Source organism: Macaca nemestrina, chromosome 11 (genome assembly GCF_043159975.1).
Source record: "Macaca nemestrina isolate mMacNem1 chromosome 11, mMacNem.hap1, whole genome shotgun sequence".
NCBI lineage: Eukaryota > Metazoa > Chordata > Mammalia > Primates > Cercopithecidae > Macaca > Macaca nemestrina.
The window spans coordinates 69311669-69332479 of record NC_092135.1 but is presented as its reverse complement, the minus strand read 5'-3'; the positions used below and the strand labels follow the sequence as shown (position 1 = coordinate 69332479).

At 38.5% G+C, this 20811-nt stretch overlaps 1 protein-coding gene across 1 annotated transcript in view; it reads left to right on the top strand.

Annotated features, from left to right (window-relative positions):
• The first annotated feature begins 1262 nt into the window (after positions 1-1262).
• The window catches only part of LOC105483247 (methyltransferase 8, tRNA N3-cytidine), a 225457-nt gene continuing 205908 nt past the window's right edge, over positions 1263-20811 (top strand). Inside the window, 2 exon segments of the mRNA XM_071072927.1 lie at positions 1263-6216; positions 13874-14028. Coding sequence (XP_070929028.1) covers positions 6142-6216; positions 13874-14028 — 230 coding nt within the window. The 5' untranslated portion in view covers positions 1263-6141.

The window sequence follows — 20811 nt, the reverse complement described above, 5'->3', positions numbered from 1 at the left end:
TCTTCTTCCTAAATGTCAGTATTACCATTAGTTCCATCTGCCCTATTTTTTTTTTTCTTGATCAGTTCCTCTTGACTTCATCCACCACCTGTAAACCCAGGACTTGACTCCCAGATACACATCTTTAGCACCTACCACTCACATGGATTGTTTCTAACTACTTATTGGGGATATCCATTTGAATATATTGTAGGATCCTTAAAGTTCATCATGTGCAAATTGAACTCATTATCTTCCCTTCCCTACCTTCATCCCACCATTATCCAGCCTTTGTGTGTGTGTGTGAACTCTGTTTTGAATACCATCAACATCTACTCAGCTAGTAAGCCAGAAACCTTGTCTCCTATTTCACTGTAGGCAACTTTTACATCTAGTCACTGCAAGAAATTCATTGATTCTGTCTCTGAAATGTGACTTGAATGTGTGCCCTGGTTGATACTCATGGCCACTGTTTTCTTTAGCTCTCATGATCTGATAGACTTAGTGTGTAGCCCTGGGCCTCTTTCTCTTCTCATTAATTCTGTGTCTGAGTGGTTCTCAATCCTCAGTGTACACCAAGATTGTATGTGGAGATTTTAAATGCTATGCATGTCCTGGTCCCAGAACTTTGATTTTCACTGATCAGTCATTGGTAGTTTTAAGGCCATTATAATTGATATAAATACATTTTATAAATCTTTATAATCTTTATAAATAATGTCCCTCATTGTCCATGGTTTCACTTTCCATGGTTGATTTACCCACTGTCAACCATGGTCTGAAAATATTACATGGAAAATTCCAGAAGTAAACAAGGCAGAAGTTTTAGACTGCATGCCATTCTGAGTAGCATGATGAAATATCACACCATCTCACTCTGTCCTGCCCAGGAAGTGAATCACTCTTTTGTCCAGTGTATCTACTCTGTAAATTCTAACTCCCCGGTAGTCATCATCTGCTCCTGACAGCCAACCATTGACACCGTATGGCTTCATGATCCAGGATTACCTGAAGCAGCTGATCCTCCTTCAGATGTAGGTCAATTGTAGCTTAACACTATGTCACGATGCCTGCATCATTCACCTCACTACATCTTATCATGCAAGCATTTTATCATCTCACATCAACACAGGAAGGGTTAATACAATATAATAAGCTATTTTGAGAGAGAGGGAGAGACTACATTCACATAACTTATTGTATATTGTTATAACTGTTCTATTTTATTAGTTGTTAATCTCTTATGCCTAATTTGTAAAGTATCATATATATATATATATATGAAAAACCACAATATATATAGGGTTTGTTACTATTCACAGTTTCACGCATCCACTAGGGATCTTGGAACCTATCCCCTGCAGACAGGATGGGGGGGGACTACTGAACAGATCTCATCACCTTGCTCTCTTATTTAAAATTCTGTTTGTTGCATTGCCTACGAGAAAATATTCAAACTGCTTAATTTGGTATACATAAAGATTCCTATCTGGCCTCTGCCTAACTTTCCAGCCTTATAACTACCTCCCCACTCCACCTGTCTGCCCCTTACATCATGGTCTGTAGTCATACAAAATTATTTTGTTTTATTTTAATTTTAGAACACTTTTAGATTTATGAAGAAACTGTGAAGTTAGTATAGAGAGTTTCCATATAGTCCATACCCCGTCTCCCTTATTAGTAACAGATTCCTGTGGTACATTTGTTACAGTTAATGAACCAATATTGATACATTATTGTTAACCAAAGTCTATATTTTATTCAGATTTCCTTACTTTTTACCTAATGACTTTTTTGAGTTCCAGGATTCCATCCAGGACACCACATTACATGTAGTTATCATGTCTCCTTATTTTGCTTGGCTCTGGCAGTCTCTCAGACTTTGTTTTTGATGACCTTGACAGTTTGGGGAGTATTAGTCATATTTTATAGAATGTCTGTCAACTGGGGTTTATCTGATAGTTTTCTTATGATTAGACTGAAGTTATGGGGGTTGGGGAGAAAGAACACAGAGGTAAAGTGCTGTTTTTATCACATCAAAGCAAGAATACATACTATCAGCACTATCACTGTTTTTGTTAACCTTGATCACCTGGCTGAGGAAGTCTTTGTCAAGTTACTCCGCTGCAGAGTTATTTTTTCCCCCTTTCCACACTGAACTCTTTAGAAAGAAGTCACTATGTGCTGCCCACACTTAATGAGGAGTTATGTTCCACCTCCTTAAGGGAAGAGTGTTTATTTACATAAATTATTTAGTAACTGTTTGCATGGACGATTTCTCTCTTCTCCCTCATTTATTTGTTTAATCATTTATATGAGTATGGATACCTGGATATTTATTTTATTCTTTGGGTTGTAATCCAAAACTACTTTTTATTTTGTTGGTCAGAGTGTTCTAGCTTTGGCCATTGGGTGCACGTTCAGTTGGCTCCCGTGTCCTTTTGACAATACCCTCAGCACTGTAGGTTTTTTGTTTTTTGGGGTGTGTGTGTGCACTTCCTTACTTTCTGGCACTATAAGACGCTCTTGGCTCATCTTATATTCTCTGCCTCAATCCTAGAATCAGCCATTTCTCCAAGGAGCCATGGTTCTGTTTTATTAGAGAATGGTTAGAAATGAAGATCTGGGTACTGGGTGTGCTTGTTGCCACCGGGATGTGGTGACTTCTAGGCCCTCTCAGATGACAGAGTAAGGAAATATATGTGTGTATACTAATCAATGTATACATACATATCTACAAATATTTCTATATGTAACCTATGTATATTAAGCTAAATAAGAGGGCATACAAATGACTCACATTCTAAGCCATCACCATATAGATTATTCTAGCCTTTTCTTCCCTTTGTTTGTAACCTCCCACTCCAACAATGAGAAACCTGGCTTCTACCAAGTATCACCTACTTACTAATTGTTCAATTCTGATTTCCTTGTGTACTGATTTCAGAATTGTTAACCCTTTTTCAACTAGAGTACAGTGCTTATTACCATTCCTATTGCCTTTAGTTTTATAGACACTATTAATATCCAGAATTATTTAGGTCAGCACCTTTTTCTATATTACTTTTTATTCTCTGAATATTCCATGTTTTCATACCTGTTTAATCTTTATCTGTGCTAATCATCCTGCCTGAAATTCCCTGGCTTTTACCCTTTTCTCCGTGGAATGTTACTCATTTTTCTATACCCAGCACAAATATTGCCTCCACCAGAAAGCTTCTCAGAGCCACCACTAGTAGACTTAATCATTCACTCCTCTGTGCTCCAATAGCATTTTGTACTTACCTTTACTATATATAATGTCAGGACTCTTTGTTTGCATCTCTTTCTTCTTCACTTAATGGTAATTCTTGAGAGCAGAAAACAGATGGATTTGTCTCTGAAATCCCAGGACTTAACAATAATACATATTACATAACAGAAAATCTAATAGTGGCTAAAATACAAAAGGATTTACTTTTTTCACCTAGCAAGAAGTCCAGAGATAGACTATCACTGGTTTACCTGTTCAATGATGCCATCAAGAATCCAGGCTTTTTTCCTCTTCTGTACACAGAAGTCTAAATGTGAAATGCCAGGTAAATAAGTTAAAACCAATTTCATTCTGGCCCAGTATAACGTGTTTAGAAACAATGTCCAGAGAAATAAGAATAGTTCAGATATTTTAGATTGAGATGGCTTTGAGATGAGCTTACATTAAATCCCTTAGAGAGTTAACTTCTGAGTCCCAGTTGCCTCTTTTTGTGTGAGTGAGTGTATCATGTAGCCACCATTCAGGGCAGTCATGGAGAACAAATACTAAGCATGAGATTCCCATTTTGAAGCTGCAGAGTTACTGACGTCATAGTGTGATCAAAGTGCTCTGCAAATACTTACTGTAATTATTGTTGTTGTTCTGTTCTTGCTAATAACCTTATTTATACCCTGAAATTATAATCATCCAAAGAAAGATTAAAACAAGATGCATGAGTTGCCTAAGCTGTTTGCCTGGCAGATGGTCACCCTCTGAGTTCTCTGAAATTGCCAGGGTTAATTGAAGCTTCAGTTTTCACTGCAGTGTAGTTGATACTTAAGTGTTTCTTACCTGTCAGCTTTCACTCTCCAAAAAAGTACAGCAGTAGCGCTTAATTTGTTCTCATTAATGCTAGCCTCTCAGGTAATGTTTAGTGCAACTTAATTTTAGATGATGTTTGCTCCTCTGAATGAAAACCTTTGTACCAGCTTCCCCGATGAGAAGAAATGCTAAACAGTTACAGAGGTGAAAACATGAATGTCTCACTTATTTATTTAAAGGATACTCAGAAGTCAGGAAACATTGAAGGGAAGTTAACTTTTAAATGGTGGACTGGCATTTAGTGTATGGTTAATAGCAGTTCCTCTCCCTGGGGTTGCAGCAAGCTGAGACAACTGGGAATCATCCTTGGGGAATTTTACAAATAGTTTATCTTAGAGCTAGCTAAGTGCCCCAAGGATAATTGTTATAGATTCATACAAACAGCAGTACGATTTGCTCTATTTCTTTGGTGTTCCTCTAGTAGTATTAAAATGCAAGAAAGCAGTCTTAGGAACCAGCTTAAAAAGCAAGGGAACTAAGAAGTCGTTCTTTGTCTCTACTGCTCAGCTCTGCAAAATCAAACCAGTGAAAAGACCTGGGTGTTAAAATGTTACATTATTTAGGTGATGCAAGAGCCCTTTGTCTGCACCTTGAGATTTGAGTACATATTATACATATTGTTATATATGGGTTCAGCATTTATAGTAATGTGACAAGCCAAATAAGAGAATGACTGTGCTCTCCTAAATCTGGGGACTGCTGGCTACCAATGGCATTGCTTGCTTGCTATTCGATTAAGGCCCAAGAGAAAAACAGTTGAGAGAGATGAAGGGAGAGAAGGAATTCTGGGCCTCCCGAAATCAGTTACAACAAATTAGCAACCCCATTAAAGACTGGGGAATCAGTAACATGATCCTTCTTGTATATGTGGTATACAAAAGTAGAAGGCAAATGGGGTATATGTATGTGAATAATAATGCTGTTCAAAAAAGCAAAAACAAAAAATCCAAAAAGGTAGAATGTGGATTCTTTAATAAGATGCTTGGACTGGAATTGAATCTCTGTCAATTTTTAGCTGGGTGATTTTAGGCCTGTTAGTTTACTTCGTCCTTTATAGGCTTTTTCCTTAAAACAGTACCCCTTGATAGGGAATGGAAGCTAAATAAGATAATATACTCTATATAAGTGCTGAGGATAGGTCATCACACATGGTACCTATTTAACTTTTCTAAAAAAAAAATGAAATTTACATGGAAGATATATTGGAATTGATGCTTTATTTCCTTTTATTTATTTATTTTTATTTTGAGATGAGGTCTGTCTATGTTGCCCAGGCTAATCTTAAACTCCTGGGCTTAAGCAGTCCTCCTGCCTTGGCCTCCAAAAGTGCTGAGATTACAGACATGAGCCACTGTGTTCAGCCTTTACTTTCTAAAGTATTTTTTCAATTTGCAAAATATACTATGGAGTCTTTCCTTTTATTAAAATCCTTCTTTAAAAAAAAACAGTATTACTCAAAACTGTTGCTCCCCAAAAGCAAAATTTGCAGTTAAGAGGTATTTTGTCATGTGCATTACACACATTTTACCTATTCCTGTAGCATATGTTATAGTTTGTTGATATGGTCAGGCAGATGTATGAATCATTGTGAAAAGGACTCCATTTTAGTGGTAGGCAAAGCATCTAGCCAAAATTTGTAGCTGGGGAGAGAGCTGCTCCCCACACGTTGGCCTTCTGTATCAAGGCTGCTGCTTTTGCCCCTGTGCTCATTGTGGTGGTAGTCTGCTCAGGAAACTGGAACCTATTAAAACCACCTTCCCCTTGGCTTGTCAGATTACTATGTATGCTGAACCCAAGTCCTTTTATACATTTGTTCTTTTCCTTACATTCTAAAATAGGCACATACCTACCTACACCTAGAGCTGGCAGGAAGTCTGTCAGCTTTTCTTGGTATGCTTTATATTTGGTAGCGTAATAAATGCGATTTTTAACGACACTGTCAATCTAATACTTGAATGAGTTTCGTTTTCTTTCTTGTCTGTTCCTTAGTGATTGCTTTAGCCATTGCCTATTCATGACTGAACCTTAGCGTTAAGATCTCACGCGGCATGCCCCTAAAGTCATGCTTTTTCTGTTTCATTTTGGCCTTCTTAGGATTCAAGAGGAAGGAGCTTCATAGGATGGTGAGCTGAAAATGGGAACCTGTGGGCAAAGTTGGTACAATGTATGCCTTTTATGTGACATTAGTTTGAGTTAAGTGAAGGGTCAGGACCACGTTCTCAGATTTTTCACATAGTAAATTTAAAAAAACTGAAACACCTTATCAGGAATTGTGGAAATTTCTGTTGCCTTCTATATACTGTTTTGTTTTTCGTTTTTTTTTTTTTTTTTGTGACGGAGTCTCACTCTGTCACCCAGGCTGGAGTGCAATGGCGCCATCTCAGCTTACTGCAAGTTCTGCCTTCCGGGGTTCACGCCGTTCTCCTGCCTCAGCCTCCCGAGTAGCTGGAACTACAGGCGCCCGCCACCACGCCGGGCTAATTTTTTTTTCGTATTTTTTAGTAGAGACGGGGTTTCACCGAGTCAGCCAGGATGGTCTCCATCTCCTGACCTCGTGATCCTGCCGCCTCGGCCTCCCAAAGTGCTGGGATTATAGGCTTGAGCCACCGCGCCTGGCCGCCTTCTTCATACTCTTAGACTTCATCCATCTCCAGAACTTTTTCATCTTCCCTAAATGAAACTCTTTATTTATTTTTTACTTTTTTGGTGTCTAGCGTCTCTTCTTTAATTGTATATATCAGGTATACAAGAAGATGTTTTAATACATATATACACAGTGAAGTGGTTGCCATAGGCAAGTAGATTAACAAATATATCATCTCACATAGTTATCTTTGTGTGTATGTGTGGCAAGTGTACCTAAAATCTACTCTTTCAGCAAAAATCCCAAATATAATAAAATATTGACTGTAACCCTCGCATTGTACATTAGATCTCTGGACATGTTCATCCTACTTATCTGCAACTTTGTATCCTTTGATCTGCATCTCCCCATTTCCTCTCGCCCCTTCCCATATCCATTAGAAACTTAATTCTCCATTCCCCAGCCTCTGCCAAACATCACTCCACTTCCTGTCTCTGTCAGTTTGACTACTCTAGGAACCTTATACAAGAGGAATCATACAATATATGTCCTTTTATGACTGGCTTATTTCACTTATCATAATATCTTTAAGATTCATCCATGGTTGTAGCATGTGTCAAAATTTCCTTTCAAGGCTGGATAACGTTCCATTGTACATATATATATGTATGTATGTATGTATCACATTTTGTTCATTTATCTTCAGTGACACGTGGGTTGCTTCTACCTTTTGTCTATTGTGAATGATGTTGCTATGAATATGGGTGTACATATATCTCTTTGGTCTCTGCTTTCACTTCTTTTGGGTATATACCCAGAAGTAGAATTGCTGAATTGTATGGTAATTCTATGTTAATTTTTGAGGATTCACCATAATGTTTTTTCATAGCAGCTGTATCATCTTATATTTCAATAGCAATGAGTAAGGGCTCGAATTTCCCAATTTCTCCACATCCTCACCAATACTTGTTATATTCTGGGCTGTTGCTGCTGTTTTTAAATACCAGCCATCCTATTAGGTGTGTTGTTTGTTTCGATTTTAATTACAAATGTAATTAATAAATTTAGGGCTATTCAGATTTTCTCTTGTGTTATTTTGTTATTATTAGTAAGTTATGGTTTTCAAGGACTTTGTCCCATCTAATGAATGCAATAAAATTGTCCATAATATCCCAGTATTAGATTTTCAATGTCTGTAAGGTCTGTGGTGATATCTCATTTCTCATTCCTATTATTGGAAGTTTGTGTTTTGTGAAATGCATGTTTGATATCAGTCTTGCCAGAAGTTTATCAGTTTTATTAATCTTTCCAAAGAACTAACTTTTGACTGATTTTTCCCTGCTTTGCTCATTTTCCCTCCTTCCCTCCCTCCCTCTCTCTCTTTTTTTTTTTTTTTTTTTTTTTTGAGATAGGGTATTGCTCTGTCGCCCAGGATGCAGTGCAATAGCATGATCATAGCTCACTGCAGCCTTGAACTCCTGAACTCAAGTGATCCTCCCTCGTTGGCCTCCCAAGTAGCTGGGACTACAGACAATGGCTAATTTTGTTTGTTTGAAGTTTTTGTTTGTTTGTTTTTTTGTTTTTTTAGAGATAAGGTCTCACTATTTTGCCTAGGCTAGTCTCAAAGTCTTGGCCTCAAGTGATCTGCCCACCTTGACCTCTCTTCCACAGCTCTGAGATTACAGGCATGAACCACCATGCCTGGCCCCATTTTCTATTTCATTGCTTTCTGTTTTATTATTTCCTTCTCTCTACTTACTTTGGGTCTAATTTATTCTTATTTTTCTAGCTTGCGAAGCTAGAAGCTGAGGCCAGGCAAGGTGGCTGATGCTTGTAAATCTCAGCACTTTGGGAGGCCGAGGTGGGAGGATCCCTTGAGCCCAAGAGTTCAAGACTAGCTTGAGCAACATAGGCAGACCTTGTCTCTTAAAAAAAAAAAAAAAAAAAAGAAAAGTAGCTAGGTGTGGGTGGCACATGAGTGTAGTCCTAGCTACTTGGGAGGCCAAAGCAGGAGGATCACTTGACCCCAGGAATTCAAGGCTGCAGTGAGCTATGATCGTGCCATTGTACTCTAGTCTGGGTGATAGAGCAAGACCTTGTCAAAAAAAAAAAAAAAAAAAAAAAAAAGCTGAGATTAATGGTTTGACATCTTTCTCCTTTCTAATAAAAATGTTTAAAACTATAAATTTCTCTCTATACACTGCTTTAGTTGCATCCCATAAATTTTGATATTTTGAAATTTTGTTATTCAGTTCAAAATATATTCTAATTTCAGATTTGTTCTTTTACTCATAGGTTATTTATAGCTGTGTTGCTTAGTTCCTTAACATTTGGAAACTTTTGTAGCTATCATTATTATTTTGAATTTGGATAAAAAAGCAAGGATTGACAATATGCTGCCTATCAGAAAAGCACTTTAAATGTAAACATACAAATAAGGCCGGGTGTGATGGTTCACCCCTGTAATCCCAGCACTTTGCAAGGCCGAGACGAGCAGATCACAGGGTCGGGAGATCGAGACCATGCTGGCTAACACGGTGAAACCCCGTCTCCACTAAAAATACACACACACAAAAAAATTAGCCAGGCGTGGTGGCAGGTGCCTGTAGTCCCAGCTACTCGGGAGGCTGAGGCAGGAGAATGGCGTGAACCCGGGAGGCAGAGCTTGCAGTGAGCCGAGATCGCACCACTGCACTCCACTCCAGCCTGGGCGATACAGCAAGACTCTGTCTCAAAAAATAAAATTAAATTAAAAATAAAATAAAAAATAAAAACACACAAATAGACTAAAATTTTTTTAAAAGATACACAACATGCCATACACAACATTACATTAGACACCTGGTAGGCCTGTGTTAATATCAGACAAAGTAGACCTCAAGAAAATGACTATTACCAGAGATAAGAAGGGACATTTATTAATACAAGTTAGTTCATCAAGATATTAACATTTAATATTATTGTAGCCAAAAAGCACACTGTATGATTTAATACTTTGGGATTTATTTTTATTTATTTATCTATTTTTTGAGACAGAGTCCCACTCTGTCGCACAGGCTGAAGTGCAGTGGCGCGATCTCGGCTCACTGCAACCTCCGCCTCCCGGGTTCAAGTGATTCTTGTGCCTCAGCCAATTGTAGGCACCCACCACCATACTCAGCTAATTTTTTTTTTTTTTTTTTTTTTGTATTTTTAGTAGAGACAGTTTTTCACCATGTTGGCCAGGCTGGTCTCAAACTCCTGACCACAGGTGATCCACCCTCCTCAGCCTCCCAAAGTGCTAGGATTACAGGCATAAGCCACTGTGCCTAGCCAGCCAAATTTATCTATTTATTGAGACTTGTTTTATAGCCCAGCATATGGTCTACCTTGGTGAATACTCCATGTTCATTTGAAAAGAATGTGTATTCTTGCTATTGCTACATATGATGTTCTTTCTATAAATATCATCTAGGTCAAGTTAATAATGTTCAAATCTTCTTTATCCTTTTTGATTTTTTGATAGCTCGTTGCTGATTATTTTTGTATTTATTACTGAAAAAGGGTTGTTAAAATCTCCAAGTATTACTGTGAATTTGTTAAGTTCTCCTTTTAGAAAGTTCTGTCTTTTTGCTTCATTTATTTTACAGCTTTGTTATTAGGTACATGCATATTTAAGACTGCTATGTTGTCTTGATGAATTGGCTTATTATCATTATTAAATGTCCCTCTTTTTCTCTGTAATAGTCTTTTCATTGAAGTCTACTTTGTCTGTTAATATAGCCCCACCAGCTTTCTTATGCAGTGTTTGCATGGTATACCTTTTTTTTATGCTGATCTGTTTGTTTCTTTATATTTAAAGTGCTTGCCTTATAAACAGTATATTGCTGGGTCTTACTTTTTTTAATCCAAGTTCATAATCTGCTTTTTAATTAGAACCCATTTACATTTATTGTAAGTATTGATATGGTTGGGTTTAAACATGCCATCTTGGTATTTGTTTTCTATTTGTCCTATTTGTTTTTATTTGTTGTATTTGTTTCTATTTGTCCTATTTGTTTTTCATTCCTCTGTTCTTCCTTTCTTGCCGTTTTTTGGATGAATGGAATATTTTAACTGTACCTCTTTGTGTTGTTTCAAATAAAAATACTACTTATTCACACAGTTTTGTGTGAATAAGATATTATGCAAATAATATCTGAGTTAAACTGGTATTCAAATTAGAGTATGCCAAAAAAGAGCTAAGAGAAGGTACATAAAGGGATTGGGTCATTCTGGTGGCAGAAACCTACTTTTTCTACCAGAATTTTATTTGGGGCTGGCCCTGCCCTTCTTTTCCCACAAAATTGAACCATGACCTAGCAAACCTTAGGCTAACATGGTAGTAATAATACAAAGCACATATTTGTTAATCATTGTAGTTAATATAATTGGATAGCTACCTGTATATTGTCACATTCTTGTGTCACTTCCTTCGCACTGCAAGGATCTTAGTTAGGATCCACCCTGGAAAATATGAAGTAACTTCCATCCAATGAGATTTATGTCAGACAAATACCATTTTTATGTAATCAGTCAAACAATTCATGAGCAGCTTGGTGCTGCCTCTAGAAGCTTGCAATTTAAGTAAGAAGGCATTTATATAATTTTATTATGTGTTTATATTATATAGTCTCCTATATATGTTTATTATATATTTATGTAATAAGATAAATAGCAATGCAAGGCTATGCATAACTGTTATGGATAAGTAAATGAAATATAGGTGTTTGTGTGGTTAATTAAAGAAACAGCTGCCTAAGTAGGGAAATTGCCACATATTTAGACCCTGGTCACACTATGCTTTCTCCCCAGACTAGCAGCCTGCAAGATTCACATTTCTCTGACACTTTCCTGAATTGCCTAATAATCCAATCTGGTTGTATCTTTTTGTCTCTGTCTACAGAGGCTCTTGGTCATTTATAGTGAGAGAAATTCTTACTTTTTTTTCCTTCCCTCTTCTGTATATAGATGGGTATAGATAAGTATCACGTGATTATTTAAAAGATTGAAATTCCATTTTGATTTGCCTTTCCTGGGTAGGAAACGTTTATATCATTTTATACTTTTGAGCATGAATTGCCTCTCTTTCTAGGTGTAATCAATTTCTACTCTTCAGCATACAGAAGATTTTGTGAATACTATTCACTGCAGAAAGAGCTCTAAAAATAATTTTGCAGGTAGGGTTTTATAGAACACTGATAGTCTTATGTGGAACATTGGCAGGCAAAAAGAACAAAGGCACATCAGGGTAAAGGTGGTAGTAGGTGGAGCATTTCATTTCATTTGCCTCCACCAAAGAGCTGCATTTACTGGAGAAGGAAAACAAATAAGAAACAGGAGCATCTGCACTTGCTGTTGAAGGTTTCATTTCTCATCACTGTTAAGTCACATTTGAATGGAACCATTACAGTCTTGTTGGTATGTGTAACTATGCCCCCACTTTTTTTTTTCCAAAAGGAAAATCTTGAATTTTATGTTTAAAAGTACAAAGAGCTGTTTTTGACATTCTGCAGTTCATTTTGGAATTCACAGTCTTAAACCTATTCATTTTCAGTAGGGTGGTAAAGAGTGCACAGTATATGGCATTTTTACGCCTAATAGCACCTCCAATAATCTGTGATGCATATTACATACACACACCTTTTAGCATCTGTTTCCACCTGACAGCTGATAGCATTAGGCTGAACGTTGTGATGAACAACTGAAATGTCAAGCAGTATTACAATGGTTTCTTATTGGAAAAAGTAAGCTCCTTAGAGCTTCTTTTTAATACTTTTCCATAAAGATTTTAAAGTGACACATTTACAAGTATGTAATTAAGATGACATATTCTTTAAATGTTTGTTATTCTTCCAGAAATGGAGATGGATTTGGGCTAATCAGCAGATGATTCTCCTCTCGAGCTAGGGTGTAAACATGCTTTTTTTTTTTTTCCTTTTTTTAAGACAGGGTCTTGCTCTATGACGCAAGCCAGAATGCAGTGGCACAATCATGGCTCACTACAGCCTCATCCTCTAGGCTCGGCCTCTCATGTAGCTGGAACCACAGACGTGCACCACCACCCTCGAGTAATTTTTTTTTTTTTTTTTTTTTTTTTGTGGAGACAGGGTGTCACTATGTTGCCCAGGCTGGTCTCGAACTCTTGGATTCAAGTAACTCTCTCGCCTTGGGCTCCCAAAATGTTGGGATTACAGGCGTGAGGCACTGCACCTGGCCTTAAGCATGCATTTTTGTTTTGTTTTGTTTTGAGACAGAGTCTTGTTCTGTTGTCCAGGTGGGAGTGCAGTGACACAATCTCGGCTCACTGCAGTCTCTGCCTCCTGGGTTCAAGCGATTTTCTTGCCTCAGCCTCCAAGTGGCTGGGATTACAGGAGCATACCATCACTCCTTGATAATTTTTTCTTTTTTTTGTGTGTGTTTTCAGTAGAGATGGGGTTTTCCTATGTTGGCCAGGCTGGTCTCAAACTCCTGACCTCAAGTGATCCACCCTCCTTGGCCTCCCAAACTGCTGGGATTACAGGCATGAGCCACCGTGCCCAGCAAAGCATGCATTTTGTTCAGGGAAATCTATTTTGCATCCATATTGCTGACTATTCTTAAAAATATATGTATATAGTATTGTTAGAATTAAGAATTGCTGTGATTCTGTCTTAATATTTATTTATTTGACTGATTTTCATATTATTCATTTCAGCACAGAGAATGAGAGTTACAGGTTTGCTTTTTTATTCTTCTACCATACTTGGGATTTTTGTCTAGTGGTCACAGAATATTTCCTAGAAATATGTTTTCCTAGAATTACCCCCCCAAAAATAAAATTACTTAAAAAAAAAAAAAACTGTCTTTAGTATACAGATTCAGATTTTGGACTTACATGCTTTGGTCATGCACTAAAAATTAAATGAACAAATAAAATGTCTAACAAAACAAAGTTGGTTAAGGCTATGGCTTTCACAAAAAAGCCAGCCAGTGTTGCCCACCCTAAATATTTCTTTCCCATCTCTTGGCCTGAATATACTTCAGGAGAGAAGCTATTATGCTCATCTTTCATTAAAAAGTTTCTAGTTTTCCTGTGCTTTCTCAGATTGAAAACCTTTAGAACCAGGTTTTGGGTGTTAGGTAAACAATACACTGTTTAATCTATGTTTACTAATTAATCATTTGTAACTTTTTAGGTACTGCTTAGGATGAACATGATTTGGAGAAATTCCATTTCCTGTCTAAGGCTAGGAAAGGTGCCACACAGATACCAAAGTGGTTACCACCCAGTGGCCCCTCTGGGATCAAGGATTTTAACTGACCCAGCCAAAGTTTTTGAACACAACATGTGGTGAGTTTTCTTTTTAAGTCTGATACTATGTGTATTTCTTAAATATCACCAGTGGTATTATTTTCATTTAGAACTAAGAAAGGGTTTTTTTTTTTTTTTTTTTTTTGGAGACGGAGTCTCGCTCTGTCACCCAGGCTGGAGTGCAGTGGCCGGATCTCAGCTCACTGCAAGCTCCGCCTCCCGGGTTCACGCCATTCTCCTGCCTCAGCCTCCCGAGTAGCTGGGACTACAGGCGCCTGCCACCTCGCCCGGCTAAGTTTTCGTATTTTTAGTAGAGACGGGGTTTCACTGTGTTACCCAGGATGGTCTCGATCTCCTGACCTCGTGATCCGCCCGTCTCGGCCTCCCAAAGTGCTGGGATTACAGGCTTGAGCCACCGCGCCCGGCCAAGAAAGGGTTTTTAAAGCTCATGACCTAACTCATATTGTAGAGGTCCAAAAGCTAGGGTAACCAATCCTGACGTAAGTGTTGCCGAGTCTGAATTTCATTGCAAATGGAATTGGAAAAGTGAAACTTCCCATGTGCTTTTAGTAGCCTTGAAGTTCTTGCAGGCCCTTCCTGCTTACCTCTGATCCTGATTTGCCTGCTGTCACTGGGTGGGGGTGAGGATTCTTTCCTAGGTGGGGCCCTCCTGCAGCTCCACAGTCCCTTCCCTCTTTTTCATACTTGTCATCCGGCAAATGCGTATCAGTACCTGCGGCTTACTGAACACCAGGGAGATCACATTGATATGATTCTCGCCCATGCTTTCAGGGAATCCACACTATTTGGAAAGATAGATATTTACAGAAAAAGCTGATAATTACCCATACAAGGCAGTAAATTGTGAGAGCTCAATGAGTGTTACAGACTATGTGCCGTATGAGAACAACTCTGTAATGCAAAACCACTCCTGTTTGGGCATAGTCAGAAAGTCTTAAAGTGAGGGAAACTGAGGTTAGGATTACAGGCATACCTCAAAAATGTTGTAAGTTTGGTTGAGACCACTGCAGTAAAGCAAATATTGCAATAAAGTGAGTCACACAATTTTTTTGGTTTCCCAGTGCATATAAAACTCATGTTTACACCATACTGTAGTCTCTTAAGTATACAATAGCATTATGTCTAAGAAACCAATGTACAAACCTAATTAAGTAATTTCTTGCTAAAAAATGCTAACAGTCATCTGAGCCTTCAGTGAGTCATAATCTTTTTGTTGGCAGAGGGTCTTACCTCAATGTTGATGGCTGCTGACTGATCAGGGTGGTGGTTGGAGTGGCTGTAGCAGTTTCTTAAAATAAGACAACAATGCAGTTTGCCTCATCAGCTGACTCTTCCTTTCATGGAAGATTTCTCTGTAGCATGTGATGCTGTTTGATAAGATTTTACCTACAGTAGAACTTTCAAAATAAGTCCTCACAGATTCTGCCACTGTTTTATCAACTAAGTATATGTAATATTCTAAATATTTTTTTTAATATTTAGAATTATGTCTAAATTCTTTGTTGTCTAAATTATGTCTAAATTCTATTGGGGGAACCCACCCCCAATAATTCCACATAAGTTGTTTTTTATTTCCCTAAATGTTGGCCGGTCTGAGAAATAAAGGGAAAGAGTACAAAAGAAAGAAATTTTAAAGCTGGGTTTCCAGGGGAGACGTCACATGTCGGCAGATTCTGTGATGCCCCGCAAGCCGCAAAACCAGCAAGTTTTTATTAGTGATTTTCAAAGGGGAGGGAGTGTAAGAATAGGGTATGGGTCATAGAGATCACTTGCTTTACAAGGCAATAAAATATCACAAGGCAAATGGGCGCAGAGTGAGATCACAGGATCGGGGCGAAATTAAAATTGCTAATGAAGTTTTGGGCACGCATTGTCATTGATAACATCTTATCAGGAGACAGGGTTTGAGAGCAGACAACCAGTCTGACTAAAATTTACTAGGCGGGAATTTCCTCATCTTAATAGGCCTGGGAGCGCTATGGAAGACCGGAGCTTATTTCATCCCTTATCTGCAACCGTGTAAGACAGACATTCCCAGAGCAACCATTTTAGAGACCTACCCCTAGGAAAGCATTCTCTTTCTCAGGGCTGTTCCTTGCTGAGAAAAAGAATTCAGTGATATTTCTCCTATTTGGTTTTGTAAGAAGAGAAATATGACTCTGTTCTGCCCGGCTCTCAGGCAATCACACCTGATGGTTATCTCCCTTGTTCTCTGAACATCACTGTTATCCTTTTCTTTTTTCAAGGTGCCCAGATTTCATGTTGTTTAAACACACATGCTTTACGAACAATTTGTGCAGTTAACGCAATCATCACAGGGTCCTGAGGCCACATACATCCTCAGCTTACGAAGATGATGGGGTTAAGAGATTAAAGTAAAGACAGGCATAGGAAATTACAAGAGTATTGATTAGGGAAGTGATAAATGTCCATGAAATCTTCACAATTTATGTTCAGAGATTGCAGTAAAGACAGGCATAAAAAATTATAAAAGTATTAATTTGGGGAACTAATATATGTCCATGAAATCTTCACAATTTATGTTCTTCTGCCATGGCTTCAGCCGGTCCCTCTGTTCAGGGTCCCTGACTTCCCGCAACATAATTCTTTGTTGTAATTTCCACAGTGTTCACAGTGTCTTCACCCCAAGTAGATTCTATCTCAAGAAGCTACTTTAATTTGCTCATCCCTACAAAGGAACTCCTCATCTGTTCAAGTTTTATCATGAGATTGCAGCAATTCAGCCTAAATCTTTAGGCCCCACTTTTAATTCTAGTTCTCTTGCTGTTTCCACCATATCTGCTGTTACTTTTTCCACTGAAGTCTTGAACCCCTCAGAATCATCCATTAGAATCAACTTCTTCCAAACTCCTATTGATGTTGTTATTTTGACCTCCTCCCATGAATCACAAATGTTCTTAATGGCGTGTAGATTAGTGAATCCTTTCCAGAATGTTTTCAGTTTACTTTGCCCAGATCCACTAGAGGAATTACTATTTATGGCAGCTGTAGCTTTACGAAATGTAGTTCTTAAGTAAGTCTTGAAAGTTGAAATTACTCCTTGATCCATGGGCTGCAGAATGGATATTGTATTAGTTGGCATGAAAACAACATTAATATCCTTGTACATTTCCATCAGAACTGTGGGGTGACAAGGCATATTGTCAGTGAGCAGTAATATTTTTCAAGGAATTCTTTCTTCTGAGCATTAGGTCTCAACAGTGGGCTTAAAACATTCAGTAAACCATGCTATAAACAGATATGTTGTCATCTAGGCTTTGTTGTTTCATTTATAGAGTATAGGCAGAGTAGATTCAGCATCATTTTTCAGGGCCCTAGGATTTTTGGAATAGTAAATAAGCACTGGCTTCAACTTAAAGTCACCAGCTGCCTTAGCCCTTAACGAGAGAGTCAGCCTGTCCTTTGAAGCTTTGAAGCCAGGCATTGACTTATCCTTTCTGACTATGAAAGTCTTAGATGGCATCTGGCCGGGTACGGTGGCTCACGCCTGTAATCCCAACACTTTGGGAGGCCAAGGCAGGCAGATCACGAGGTCAGGAGATCAAGACCATCCTGGCTAACATGGTGAAACCCCGTCTCTACTAAAAATTAAAAAAAAATTAGCCAGGCATGGTGGCGGGCGCCTGTAGTCCCAGCTACTCTGGAGGCTGAGGCAGGAGAATGGCTTGAACCCAGGAGACAAAGCCTGCAATGAGCCGAGATTGCGCCACTGCACTCCAGCCTGGGCAACAGAGTGAGACTCCGTCTCAAAAAAAAAAAAAAGAAAGTCTTAGATGGCGTCTTCTTCCAATAGAAAACTGTTTTATTTACATTGAAAATTTGTTTTTTAGTGTAACCACCTTCATCAGTGATCTTAGCTGGATCTTTTGGATAACTTGATGCTACAGCTTCTCCATCAGCACTTACTGCTTTGCTTTGCACTTTTATGCTATGGAGATGGCTTGTTTCCTTAAACCTCATGAACCAACCTCCACTAGCTTCACTTTTCTTCTGCAGCTACCTCATCTCTCTGAGCCTTCATAGAATCAAAGAAAGTTAGGGCCTTGCTCTGGATTAGGCTTTGGCTTATGGGAATATTGTGACTGGTTTTATCTTTTATGCATACCACTAAACCTTTATTCATATCAGTAATGCTATTTCATGAGAAATAGCATGTGTTCATTCATGTATTCACTGGAGTAGCATCTTTTCATTTTTTATTTTATTTTATTTTTTTCAGACAGGGAGACTCTGTCACCCAAGCTGGAGTGCAGTGGTGCAGTGGTGTGGTCACAGTTCACTGCAGCCTCAACCTCCTCCGGGGTCAAGTGATTCTCTGGCCTCAGCCTCCCAAGTAGCTGGGACTATAGGCATTCACTGCCATGCCTGGCTAATTTTTGTATTTTTTGTAGAGATGGGGTTTCACCATGTTGCCCAGGCTGGTCTTGAACTCCTGAGCTCAAGTGATCTTCCCAACTCAGCCTCCCAAAGTGCTGGAATTACAGGTGTGAGCCATAGCACTCAACCTGGAGCAGCATCTTTAATTTCCTTTAAGAACATTTCCTTTGCATGTCACAAGTTGACTAGGGCTAGAGACCTAGGTTTTGGCCTATCTCAGCTTGCAATAGGCCTTCCTCACTAAGCTTAGTCTTTTCTAGCTTTTGATTTAAAGTGAGAGACATGTAACTCTTCCTTTCACTTGAACATGTAGAGGCTACTGTAGGTAATCAACTGGACTCATTTCATATTGTTTTGTCTCAGGGAATAGGGGAGCCTGAAGAGAGGGAAAGAGACAGGCAAAGCCGGGTCAGTGGAGCAGTCAGAACACACATAATATTTATCAATTAAATTCGCTGTTTTATATGGGGATGGTTCATGGTGCTCTAAAACAATTACAATAGTAACATCAAAGATCACTGATGACAGCTCATAACAGATATAATAATAATGAAATAGTTTGAAATATTGCAAGAATTACCAAAGTGTAACAGAGACATGAGGTGAGCACATGCTGTTGGAGAAATGGTGCCAATAGACTTGCTCAATGCAGGGTTGCCACAAACCTTCAATTTGTAAAAAATGCAGTAACTGTAAAATGTGATAAAGCAAAGCATAATTATACAAGATATGCCCCTATTTATATTGCCTCCAGTACATAGCACAATGCCTGACACACAAATATTTGTTGAATTAATGCTTTGAATAGGTAAACTGAAATAAGGGCATTCTAGTTGGATAGAAAATCATAAAGCACTGAGATGAGGAAATATAAGGCATTTTTAGGAGAGAGAGCATAGGATAGTTTGCCTTAACAAAGGCTTTCCCAGGAGATTGGTGAAAGATAAAGTCAGAATGACATAGGCCAGATGAGGGGGTAGGTTTACGATTGTGCATGGTCCTGAATTCATAGCTGAAGTATAAGGCATTACAGAGCCACTGAAGATAAATGACATTATAGCTAGTGTATTAAGTGTATATATTTGGTAACACTATACTAGACTGATCAGCAGGAAGAATTAGAAGCAGGAAAGGTCCAGTGAGCAAGAGATCATGACAGAAGAATAAATAGAACTTGGTGCTTGTGCAGAGTAAAGAAAAAGGAAGAAGTTGACTCTGAAGTTTTGATCTTAAGTAACTAATAGAAATAGGAAAATCAAGAGGTAAATGTATTTGTTTTATTTTGGAAGAAAGATGGTGAATTTGGTTTTAGACATTTTGAATAGGCTTTGTGAGCAGGACATTCAGGTGTAAATGTCCAGCACGCAGACACTGCTGCTGGGAAGAGGGAGAGTGGTCAGAGCTGAAAAAGTCAAGTCGAGTATGATATCTGCAGACAAAATTGTTATCAGACTAGCCTCTGGAACAGCATCTCTGGGGCTAGGAAAGTGATTCACGGGCCTTTTATGTTTTGATTGCAACTGAATCTCAATTTTGAAAGGGAATATATTGATTTTTTAATTAATTAGTTCTACACTGTACAATATGGTAGCCACTAGCCACATGTGGTTATTGAGCACTTGAAATATATTAATAACAGGGCTGAATTGAGATGTACTGTAAGATTTTTAAAACTTAGTACAAAAAATGGTAAAGAATCTCATTAATAATTTTTATATTGAATTATATGTTAAAAATGAATGAAAATTTGGATATATGCAGTTAAATTATATATACACACATACGTACATATATACACATATGTACATATATATTATATATACACATACGTACATGTATATTTTTTAATATATATATATATTTTTTTTTTAATAAGACAGTTTCACTCTGTCGCCCCGGATGGAGTGCAGTGATGGAATCTCAGCTCACTGCAACCTCTGCCTCCCAGGTTCAAGCAATTCTCCTGCCTCAGCCTTCTGAGTATCTGGGATTATAAACATGCACCACTGAAACGGGAAAAGCTCCCATGTCCCCCTCGCAGGATGTGCGATGGGGGTGTGGCTCACTTCCTCAGTGACCCACTGCTCAAACCTCTAGGGGAGCATACAGATGGGCAGGCTGTGGGGCTCTGACCCCCTGACAGTGTTTAGGGGTGAGTGTTTACAGCTCCTGAAGCCCCAGCGGGCGTGTGTTACAGGGTGCTCTTTTAGTTTAGCCATCCATAGGCAGCTTGTGTTAGCTCAATTATACCCCTGCCTTGTCGTAAAGACAGAGGACTTTCTGTATCCCTGGGTTCTTGCCTTGTTGTACAGGAAGAATCAGATCACTTACGAGCTTGGAGAATGAGTGCAAGGTTTTACTGAGTGGAAGTAGCTCTCAGCAGATGGGGGAGCCAGAAGGGAG